Source organism: Ranitomeya imitator, chromosome 3 (genome assembly GCF_032444005.1).
Source record: "Ranitomeya imitator isolate aRanImi1 chromosome 3, aRanImi1.pri, whole genome shotgun sequence".
Lineage (NCBI taxonomy): Eukaryota > Metazoa > Chordata > Amphibia > Anura > Dendrobatidae > Ranitomeya > Ranitomeya imitator.
Window position 1 is genome coordinate 843,957,154 of NC_091284.1, and position 12,466 is coordinate 843,969,619.

At 46.4% G+C, this 12,466-nt stretch overlaps 1 protein-coding gene across 1 annotated transcript in view; it reads right to left on the bottom strand.

The window, feature by feature from the left end:
• LOC138671875 (FH2 domain-containing protein 1-like) overlaps positions 1 to 12,466 on the bottom strand; it is a 157,188-nt gene that overhangs the window by 14,534 nt on the left and 130,188 nt on the right. The window contains exon 7 of the mRNA XM_069760006.1: positions 170 to 240. Within this exon, the coding sequence (XP_069616107.1) occupies positions 170 to 240 (71 nt within the window). The remainder of the gene's footprint in view (positions 1 to 169; positions 241 to 12,466) is intronic.

Below are 12,466 nucleotides of genomic sequence, written 5' to 3' on the forward strand. Positions count from 1 at the left end.
ATGAGACAATAGCTGTGTCGCTCCCAAGATATTTTTTGGCCTGAAAGTATTTACATATCTGACACAAACAATTGAGCGACGTTTGATGAGGCCACGTTTAGCTGCCACGTTACCCCAGACATTGGGATATTTGGGACATGGGGTCCTCACAGGGGTCCGCAGTACTCACAGCATTCATGTAGTTTCCAGCTTTCAGCACCAGGTGGATGACGACATGTAAATCCTCGCACTGCAGCAGCTCTGAAACCAGACAGGACACAATGGTGAGCGTGGGCGGATTAGGGTCTCGTGTGATCTCCTGAGTTATTAGGGCAGAGCCAAGAGTTGGGTCTGGAGTTAAGGCTCCGATTTACACGGACTCCAACTTTATATTCTGATTGTGGAAATAAAAAAAAAAAAAAAAAAAACTTTAGCAAAATGGAAAGAAAATAGCAAAGCTGCTTCAACTTTCACATAGAGTAGTGTCCAGAATACTCTCCGTCCAATATGACGGAGCAGATGAATCAGTGTGTTTGTGTGACACGCGGTGATATCATTTATACCAATTTACCAGCTGGTGCAGTAGATAACAGAACCACCAGACTCCGCATTCATGATCTGCGGGTTTCAGACTCTGTGTATTAGAATAATTGACAAGTGGGTGATCACTAGAATATCAGTGTGGAGATCAATTAGGTCAATCATTCTGTGAAGAGACAAGTAGAAATGAGCAAATATTTCAATGTTCAGTTGGATTACGATCGCCAAATCTGCAATATTCGCTGAACATAACCAAACGCCATTCATGTCAATTGGAGGCAAAAACAAACGCATGCACAACACCTTATAACATCCTGAAATATGGCCAAAACACATTAAATTAGGGGCAGACACCAGGAAAGTGGCCTCAATTCACCTACAGTACAGATTGTAGCATGGCACTGCAGCAATCAGCCAGACATGAGGTATCGGGATCTGGGACAAGATTTACAGCTTTCCAATGAACATCTCAGTAAGACGAGGTGGGTGAGGGATCGGTGTAGACCTCCTGTGCTCGGCGCCCTGATACCACATGCAACAGCTCATCCTGCTTTCGTGATGAGCCACACTCAGGTGGCACAAATATCATTCTTGTAGACTTCTATTGTCAGAAAAATCTAAGGATAGTGTGGCACCCCTAGGGGTATTTGCCACAAAAATAGTTACTGACAGTAAATACAAATACTAAAATAGCAAGACTGCACTACCACCTCCGGCCAGAAGGGGGAGCTCCAGAGACTCCCCTTGATCCATTCTGGTCTGAGAGAAGAAATGGCAGTTGGGCTAAGGAGCTGAAAGTGAGAGGTCATACAGCTGAATTTCTAACAGCCCTGTGACTGTTACCAGGCCTAAATCACCGGCCTGAGGAGAAAAGGGACAGAGAAAAAGGACATTGTGAGAATCGGGTAGCATTAATCACTACCCAGAACAGGCGCAAAGACGGATACCGGATCCATGGCTGTATTCATTATATATAATACAGCAACCGGAAAAACGTGAGGTGATATCAGCTTCACTAGGGCCGGACGCAGCAACAGACACAGAGTTCAGCGGTACTCCCGGAGGGGGTAAGCCGATAAAAGGACTCGGGTTGCCCATCGAACCAGGACCCGGAGGGGACAGATTGGGCCGGCAGCCAGTTCACATACAGCAGCAGGGCCACACATAAACTGCGTACAATAAGAGGCGAAGACCCCGGCAGGGTCAAAGTAACTCAGAGTTCCCATACAGACTCCGGTGACAGGACTGGTTGTAAATCCTTTTATGTTAAAGTAAACTGGTTAAACGTTTCAGTGCCTCAGTCTTTCATTTGGACAATAGCCATCTATCCAGGATCGGGATCGTCACCGCCGGGAGAACCTGCTGCTGATCAAGTAAGTGCCTGTCCCCTCACGATACCCTTTACACTGTGCATTGCCTGAGGCCACAGCACCGGGTCAAGCCACCCGTGACATCCCCCTCAAGAGACAGACCCCATTGGCCGGTGCTGGGTATCCCGGTCTCCTGGGCGTCACAATTGGCGTCACGAACAGGATTCAGCCAGCCCGTATACCGGGTATTGTCTGCCGTGATTGGAGCCCAAAACTGTGAAAACTTGGATGAAAAATCTTGAAAATTGACTTTATTAAAGAAAATTCCATTTCCCATTAAAAACTATTGAAAGTGACTTTTCCCCATTGGTTATAATGGAGTAAAGATGGCCGCCATCACCTCATAACCGTTAGGCACGAGACTGTTAATTGAGCTACGCCATTACCTGAGCCCCAGTCTGACTGAAAAACTTCAGAATCCGCCATTACAGAGCGCGGTGGGTGGGAGCAGCAGGGGGCGTGTCATTGTGGGCGGCACCAAGCTGAGCGCTCTGACGTCAGAGCAAGGGGAAAATCGATCCTGCTGCACAGCGGAACGAATCTACACTATCCCGATGGAAGCGGAGGACCGGAAGGGTCCGGATTAACTAAGGGGGCACAGTATGTCGCAGCACGGAGACGCCGCAGCACCCGGCGACGCTAATGCAGCTGAAAGACAGAGTGTCAATAGAGAGTCCGGTAGCGCAGCGGTGCAAGGAGTGGCGCCCATCATGCCGGTGCTGATGCCATATACCCCGGGTGGCCCGTGGCTTCCAATGTATGAAGGTGAGCCTAATACCCTTGACGATTTCAGAGAAAAGATGCTGGCCCATTTTGACATGTTCCCCGTGGGTGAAGTTCAGCGTTTTAGTCTCCTGATGATGCAGTTAAGTGGCCATGCTAAGCGAGAAGTCACAGCATGGGCAGCTGATCTAAAAGGCACTGTTGAACGCATATTTGCTGGATTAAAAGCTACATTTGAAACCACTGCCAGCAGCAAAGCTAAAGTACGATTCTTTAATTGCAAACAAAAAGCTAATGAGGGCGTGAGAGACTTTGCCTTAAACCTGCAGGAAGCCCTTAAATCACTTACACTGGCTGAACCCATTTTTAACACCGGAGCGGATAAACTGCTAAGAGATCAATTTATTGAGGGACTCTACACCCCTTCTCACCGGGGGCATGTGAGCATGCTTGTTTTTAAGAACCCTGAATTGACATTTGCCCAATTAAAGGAGAGCGCTATACGTCTCCAGCTGGCAGAGGCACCTCGGGATCAGGATCCTGCACAACCCATGGCAGAGGCACCTCAACAACAGGGAGTGCCAGTGACATCAGCTATGTCTGGGGCCATTGCTAAGCCCCTGGGGCCCAGTACTAATGAGGCTCTTCAACAAAAGCTTGACTCTTTAACTGATGTTGTTGCTTCAATGGCTAAAACCATGCAGGAGATGAGAGGACCCAAGATGGAGTTGGCAAACTGTAGAGAAGGTGTTCCATGGATGAGACCCCGGAGATACCCGACATGGAGAGGACGACCCCGCGACCGCTACCAACCGGATGGACAGCCCATTTGCCACCGTTGCCAGCAGCCAGGCCACTTTGCACGAGATTGTGATTTAAACGGGAATCCCCTGGGAATGCGGGCCGCTTCGCAGGAATGAACTTTCAAGGCCCAACACCCTGGCACGACAGGTACATCGGAGGACGACCCATTATCCCTATCGTGCTGGATGGAATTCCCCTCAACGCTTTGCTGGACACAGGTTCCCAGATTTCATCTATACCGTATATCCTTTATAAGAGGTACTGGGCTGATGCAGATATTGATAAAGGGCCCTCAGATGTTGAACTAGATATATGGGCCAGTAATGGTAAGTTGGTACCGAAACTAGGATTCAGGGAGATGACCATAAAGATTGGTAAAGTAGAATTGAAGAAACAGAGTACAATTGTTGTTGATGTTGACCGGCGGAACTGTGAACCAACTGTATTGATAGGAATGAATGTGTTAGAGAACTGCTTTTCCGAAGTCATTTCTGTCTTACAGCAAATTGCTGAAACTTGCCCAATCCTGCCGGCAGAGAGTTTTCCAAAGGGAAATAAAAGTATTGATGTTAAGGCAACAGGTAGAAGTTGCAGGTGGAGAAATCGGCAGTGTGAGGGTAAGTGATCCGACATCTATTGTAATCCCACCAAAAACAGAAATGCTGGTATGGTGTAGAGCAGCCATTGGTACTAAGGGACGAGATTATCAAGCCTTAATAGAACCAGTGTACACCGACAGCAGGCCCACTATACTCACAGCACGAGGGGTAGTCGAGGTACACCGGGGACGAGTGCCGGTACGACTTTTGAACTGTGGAGAGGAAGAGGTCACTTTGCCAAGGTATGCTACAATGGCAAAGCTATATACTGTTGACAACAATGCCATCACAACCATTGAGCCCTTAGAACCAACCTGTCAGGTGGAAGTCAACGGCTCAGTTGGAGGATTGGTGCCAACAGCTACACGTGGGCATAAATTCAACACCTACCCATCAAAAACAAGGGGTGTATAGGCTAGTGATGGAATATGAACAAGTCTTCAGTAAACACCCATTGGACTTCGGATGGATAGAAGGGGTAGAACACACAATCCCCACCGGTGACCATCCCCCAATAAAAGAAAGATATAGACCCATACCGCCCGCTCACTATCAGTGTGCAAAAGATATGCTGCGGGAGATGAAACAGGCCGGGGTAATAAGAGACAGCTGTAGCCCCTGGGCAGCCCCTCTAGTGATTGTCAAAAAAAAAGGACGGAACCATGAGAATGTGTGTAGACTACCGGAAGATTAATAACATCACCCATAAAGACGCCTACCCCTTGCCTAGGACAGAAGAGTCCTTAACTGCTTTGAAATCTGCTAATTATTTTTCCACCTTAGACTTAACAAGCAGGTATTGGCAAGTCCCTGTGGCTGAGAGAGATAAGGAAAAGACGGCATTCACCACACCAATGGGTCTATGTGAATTTAATCGCATGCCGTTCGGACTCTGCAACGCATCCGGTACCTTCCAGCGGCTGATGGAATGCTGCCTCGGACACAAGAACTTCGAGACCGTCCTCCTGTACCTAGATGATGTGATCGTCTACTCAAAGACTTACGAACAACACTTAATAGACCTGGCAGAAGTGTTCGAAGCCTTATCCAGGTATGGCATGAAAGTCAAGCCATCCAAATGTCACCTTCTCAAGCCAAAAGGTACAGTACCTGGGACACATCGTGAGTTCGGAGGGAGTAGCACCAGATCCCGAGAAAATAAGCGCCATAAGGGATTGGCCAAGACCTACCAGCGCAAAAGAAGTGAGACAATTCCTGGGATTGGTGGGTTACTATCGCAGATGTATAAAAGGATTTACCAAGTTGGCAGCACCCTTGCAAGACACCTTGGTAGGGCAGACGAAGAAACCTTCAAACCGAAACCCTCCTTTTCAGTGGAACGACGAAAGGGAAGACTCCTTTGAACAACTAAAGAAGGCACTAACCGGAGAAGAGGTTCTGGCATACCCAGATTACCATAAACCTTTCATCCTCTACACCGATGCCAGTAATGTGGGACTAGGAGCGGTGCTGTCACAAAAGCAAGAAGGTCGGGAGAAAGTCATCGCCTTTGCAAGTAGAAAGCTCCGGCCTACTGAAAGAAATTCAGAAAATTACAGCTCCTTCAAATTGGAACTACTGGCAGTAGTTTGGGCTGTGACTGAACGTTTCAAACACTATCTGGCCGCTGCAGAATTTATTGTCTATACTGACAACAATCCGTTGACCCATCTGGACACAGCCAAATTAGGTGCGTTAGAACAGCGATGGATAGCCCGGTTATCCAATTACAACTTCATAATCAAGTATCGAGCAGGTCGCAAGAATGGAAATGCCGATGCCCTATCCCGGATGCCACACTTGAGAGATGTAGAAGAAGAAACGGGGGAGCTTGAAGAAATTGAACTACCAGCCTTCCATCATCCCAAGGCAAAACATCATCAGTCAAGTACCTATCAGAAACAACAAGAGGTGAATTTTAATCCGTTAGCACACCATAGATGGGCTGACACCCAAGACAGCAATCCGGCTGTGAAGTTGGTGAAGGAACTGCTGACTGAGCAAAGTGCATATCCCGATGAGGATGCCCCAGAAGAGACGCATCAACTCTGGAAAGAGAGAGGCAAAATGTTCCTGTATCAAGGGAAGCTCTGTAGAAGGTACACCAATCCAAAAACACATGAATTGGTTTGGCAGATTATCGTGCCTAAACAAGATGTGAAGATGGTCCTCGAAGCTTACCATAATGGTGCTGATCACTTCGGTTGGAAAAAGTTAGAAGTACTTCTAAGAGAATGATTTTATTGGGTCGGGATGAGAAAATCAATCGAACAGTGGTGCAGAAATTGTGGCCCGTGCAACCTCAGAAGAAACGATCAAAAGAACCAAAGAGCACCACTGCAGCCCATAATCACCAAACAACCACTTGAACTTGTAGCCATAGACCACGTGAAGTTAATACCAAGCCGGTCCGGCTATGTCTATGCCTTGACCATCGTGGACCATTATTCACGCTTCTTGGTAGTAGTACCCGTAAAAGATCTGACAGCAAAAACAGCAGCCAAAGCGTTCCAAACGTACTTTTGTAGACCCCATGGATATCCGGGACAGATTCTCACCGACCAAGGTACAGCCTTTGAATCAGAGATCTTCAGAGAATTCTGTAATATGTATGGTTGCAAAAAGATCCGGACGACGGCCTATCATCCACAAACAAACGGCTTATGCGAGAAGATGAACCATATTGTAATAGACCTACTAAAGACTTTACCTGAGACAGAAAGGAATCAATGGCCAGAGAAATTGCCTGACTTGGTGGATCTGTATAATCATGTCCCGGTGAGCTCCACCAACTGCACCCCAGCTTACCTTATGCGTGCAAGACCCGGCCAATTACCAATCGATCTAGAAATGGGAATTCTGAAACCAGACGCAGAAGTTCAAGACTCCAATTGGGATATCATACGGCAAAAGCAGTATCGCCAAGTGCAAGAGAGTGTGGAAAGAAGCCTTCAGCAAACTAGAGAAAGACAAGAGCGATCTTTCAACCAGAATGCTCTAGCGACCCCATTAAGACCGGGTGACCAAGTGCTCAAGAGAAATCGTCGAACCAATAAACTAGACAATCAGTGGGAAGCCGTACCCTACACAGTTTTACCAACAAGAATGGATAATCCTAAAATGTGTCTCATTAGCAAAAACGGGGGCTTATCATCTGTACTAGTGTCGAGAGACAATCTTAAATTATGTCCGGAAGCATTGAAAGAGCCAGACGTTGTCCAGCCAGAACCAGAAGTTATTCAACCCATGCAGGTCCAACCAGTAAAGGAAAAAGAAGAGGAAATGTATCACACCTGTATAGGAGATTTTCCCAAAACCCTACTAACATACCATGGTGCAGTAGTGGTTCCCATGGTGGCCTTTTACCCAACACCGAACCCAATACCAGAAGTCCCAAGACAGGAAGAGGCTGACCCCGTACTACGGGAGGTTCCAGGCCAGGAAGAACAGATTCCTGGTCAGAGTAATCCCATTCACGGTGGACTTGCCAACTCCATAGTCGTGGAATTATCTTTAGCAGAGAGGGCAGATACTACATCCGCAGTAGACAGTAGTACACCACATGAAGAGACACCGCTATTACGTAGATCACAGCGTAGTACCCAGGGTCAATTACCGGCCAGGTATGCGGATTACCAACTATAAAACTATAGTCATTGTTATCATTCTGCAACGTTTAAGCCCAGTACCTACAGAGTCTTGTCTGTATGAACTTCTTGCATATTCTTGAACTTTTTATCAGCCCGGAGGCACTAAATCAAAGCTCCGGAAAGACTGCTTTTTGAACTTTGCTTTTTGCTCTTTTTGAACTTTCTTTAGACTTTATATTGGTAACTCCGTTGGAAAAATGGAACTAAATTCCTGGACACAAAGTGCAGTGCCTTTCCTAGTACCTTCAAGGATAGAACTGTATTAATGGACGCTATTTGAAGTGACTTTTTACAGAACTCTATTTTTGTTTCCTTGAGTGGTTTTTGTAACTTTTCATTTTTAAGACTCTGTACATATTAATTGTTATTTCAAAATGTTATCGTCCCACAGTCCCGGAGTACTGTTCTTAACTAAGGGGGAATGTGGCACCCCTAGGGGTATTTGCCACAAAAATAGTTACTGACAGTAAATACAAATACTAAAATAGCAAGACTGCACTACCACCTCCGGCCAGAAGGGGGAGCTCCAGAGACTCCCCTTGATCCATTCTGGTCTGAGAGAAGAAATGGCAGTTGGGCCAAGGAGCTGATAGTGAGAGGTCATACAGCTGAATTTCTAACAGCCCTATGACGGTTTCCAGGCCCAAATCACCGGCCTGAGGAGAAAAGGGACAGAGAAAAAGGACATTGTGAGAATCGGGTAGCATTAATCACTACCCAGAACAGGCGCAAAGACGGATACCGGATCCGTGGCTGTATTCATTATATATAATACAGCAACCGGAAAAACGTGAGGTGATATCAGCTTCACTAGGGCCGGACGCAGCAACAGACACAGAGTTCAGCGGTACTCCCGGAGGGGGTAAGCCGATAAAAGGACTCGGGTTGCCCGTCGAACCAGGACCCGGAGGGGACAGATTGGGCCGGCAGCCAGTTCACATACAGCAGCAGGGCCACACAGAAACTGCGTACAATAAGAGGCGAAGATCCCGGCAGGGTCAAAGTAACTCAGAGTTCCCATACAGACTCCGGTGACAGGACTGGTTGTAAATCCTTTTATGTTAAAGTAAACTGGTTAAACGTTTCAGTGTCTCAGTCTTTCATTTGGACAATAGCCATCTATCCAGGATCGGGATCATCACCGCTGGGAGAACCTGCTGCTGATCAAGTAAGTGCCTGTCCCCTCACGATACCCTTTACACTGTGCATTGCCTGAGGCCACAGCACCGGGTCAAGCCACCCGTGACACCCCCCTCAAGAGACAGACCCCATTGGTCCGGTGCTGGGTACCCCGGTCTCCTGGGCGTCACAATAGTAACACGGGTAGTTGAGTCCAAACCTCAGCCCATCTTGCCCAAACACATTGCACAAAAAAAAACTTCTTACAATTCCAATACCTACTTGCTCTTTATCCTCGTACTCCTTCTGATATCTCCCCCAACCCTGGTCCACCATCACCAACCTCAACCCCTATTCTACCTCATATCATAACCACACTAATCTTATTAATATTACTTACACTCCTTCATATGCTTGTTTCAATTGTGCCCTTTGGAATCCACGGTCTGTGTGTAACAAACTTCCTTTTCTGCACAATTACTTTCTGAACAACTCTCTGAATCTGCTGGCCCTCACTGAAACCTGGATCCAGGACTCCGACACTGTCTCTCCTGCTGCCATTCCCCATGGTGGCTTACAATTCTCCCATTCCCTGAGACCCAAAAACAGACCTGGTGGTGGAGTCGGCATACTCCTGTTCCCACAATGCACTTTCCAGGTCATCCCCTTTGTCATGCGTAGGAGAAAAATCTTTTACATGACCACAACAGCAGAAGCGTGAGCTTGCTGCAGTGCTGAGGGAGGGCGGAGTACGGTGAACCAGACAAACTCCTGGACCGTGAGAGAGGTGCAGGCGGAGATGTTACAGTGGATTGAGAAACTTGTGGTGTGCTCGTTCTCAGAGATCAGTCAAAAACAGCAGGCATGTCCGCTTCCATTACAGCGGACAGCAACGTGACTGGAGCTGGTAAAGAACCGAAGGTTCTGCAGTCGAATACCTGCGTCTTAATAGTTGGCACGGTATCATAGGAGAAGGAAAAAGCAGCAGAAGCGATTGATGAGGTGCCTGATGGTTGTTGAGGACCACTGGTCCGCATTTTTGCGCAGTGGGATTCTCACAGTAAAGTATGTTGATTGCTCATGTGAATGTTCATACATGCAGTAGTCAAATTATTGCACTTTTTACCTCGACTCCGTTTTAGTTTGCAAAGTTGGCAGATTACATGAGTTGGCTCATTCTTTGAAGTAAAAAAAGATGCAAGCTAGGCAAACCCTTGCCCCCCCAGTGAGCTGCAGACCCGTGCATGCTGCTAGCCACAGGCACAGTTGTGGCTGAGGATTCATTGCTTGTCGTGGCTGCATCACTTTGTGTCTGCAATTTAACCTCCTCGTCTTTCTCCTCAGGTGACCTACTCAACTGTGTTCCTCTAGGTTCACGCCAACTGGGATCTAACACATCATCATCATCCTCTGGTATGTGCACACGTCAGGATTTCTTGCAGAAATTTTCCTGACAAAAACCGGACATTTCTGCCAGATATCCGCATGCGTTTTTTTCACGTTTTTCATGCGTTTTTCATGCGTTTTTGGTGCTTTTTTGTGCGTTTTTTACCAAATGCATAGAATAGTGGGAAAAATGCAGAAAATCTGCAAAATTAATGAACATGCTGCTTTTTTTACCGCGATGCGTTTTTTTGCGGAAACGCATCATGTGCACAAAACATGCAGAATGCATTCTAAATGATAGGAGGCATAATGTATGCATTTTTAATGAGTTTTTATAGCGTTTTTACTGCGAAAAAACCCTGAACGTGTGCACATAGCCTCTGTGTTATCGCATCCCTCGCCCTTGGAGTCACCCTCCTCCTCCTCTTGCCCTGACAGCACAGTACAGTCTGCGTGAGCCTCAGATATCTGAAACTCATCAGGATCACTTCCCCCAAGGGTTAACATCTGATGACAAGGGTTCGGAAGCTGTTCGGACAGTACTTAGTCCTGCCCCGGATCCAAGCTAAAAAATTTTGGGCATCGGTGCAGATTTCCTCCTCTTGACTCTGCAAAGCTTTTGAGTACACTTCTGATGAGCATGGCATAGAATGTGTAAACAGCTCTTCAGACTCACCCATCTATGGTTCCGTACAGTCAGTTGAACAGCTCGATAGTTGGGACGTGGGGGGAAGCAAGAGGAATTTGGGTGCCATCTCTGTAGACTGTACTGAGTGTGATGTTGAGGTGGAGGAAGAGGAGGAGAGACCACTTGAAGCTGCGCTTGCCATCTACTTGAGTACATGCTCTTTCTGGGCATCATCAACAAGGCATACCGCTATGCATCTTCAAAAGAAAGGTAGTAGTGTAGACTGTCCAGCAACATAAGTTGTCAGTTGTCTTTGTATAGGACGTAGTGTTGCTTCACTATTGCTTTCACAAACATTACCACCTACCCCACATACATCTTGAACACCAAGCCTAACTCCCCTTCCACTACAGTCTCGCTTTTTCCCAGTCATGTGGTAGGAGCACAGTATTAGCAACAAAAAATTAGAGTTTAAACTCTGCACTCTCTCTCCAAACAGCTGAATTTCAGCAACAGTAAATTCAAAGTTGAAATATGGCGTGCTGTATCGTGTTAGTCACAAATGAATTGTTGTGTGGATGAGGCCTGTAATACAAAGAAGTTATGTTGCAATTTGAAAGTCAGATGTCTCCTACTGTATGATAGCAGGAACAAAACAATTTTTCGCTGGCTTCTGGATCAGGTCTCTAACACACTGGATGCTACAAACTAATTTATAGTCAGGTCCCTTACTGTATGACGTGAAGAACAGAAGAATTTGTTTGTGGCCTATGGATCAGGCCTCTACAGCTTAATTTCAACCCCACCAAATGACAAAGTGTTATACGGCGGGTTGTCTAAGTTTTTGCAACTGAAAAATTATAATTTTTTTTTAATGTGCCTTAGGTCTGCAGACAGGTTCATATCACCACAGCACTAAATGACAAGGTGGGATACAGCGGCTGTCTCACATTTAGCTAGTGAAAAAATATTATTTAGAATTCTATACTCGTGCATGGAGCACAATAGAAGCACAACACACTTGTAGGACATGTGCCCTGATGGCTTTGTCTGTGGACCTCAGTAATAGCCAAAATAGAAAAAAAAATGCTGGAAGGTAAATGTAACAGCCACACTGGACACTATCTAGCTACACTATCTGACTGATATACAACCGCCTAACTAACTAGCTAAAATCTTGCTGCTAACACTGCCAGCATCAGGAGCAGCCTCTCTGCGCTGTTAGTGTCAATATGGGTCCAAAACAAGATGTCCGCTATTTATATGGAGAGGGACGTGATTTGAGCAGCCAATGACACAAGCCGTAGTGTCAGGACATTGTGGATGTTTCCTGCGCCCTGATTGCGCACATTGCGGCTAGCCAAAGTTAGGAAACAAATGACTTTACAAGAACGCCATGCCTCTGAGCTCTGCAAACCCCCTCCCCTCATCAAACATGTGCCAAACGCTCATGATACACCACCATTATCGTTGCTAAAGTGCTGAAAATACTTTTGTGGCAAAGCAAATATTTTCCCGCACTTTTACGGAATGTTACCGATTTTATAACATTTTGCTTGTGTTTTTGATCACAAATCCAAATGTGCCATATTTGTGCCGAATTTATGTTTAGTGATCGTTTTCCAAACAAATTCGCTGATCACTAGACACAGGTGTGAATTAGGGGGT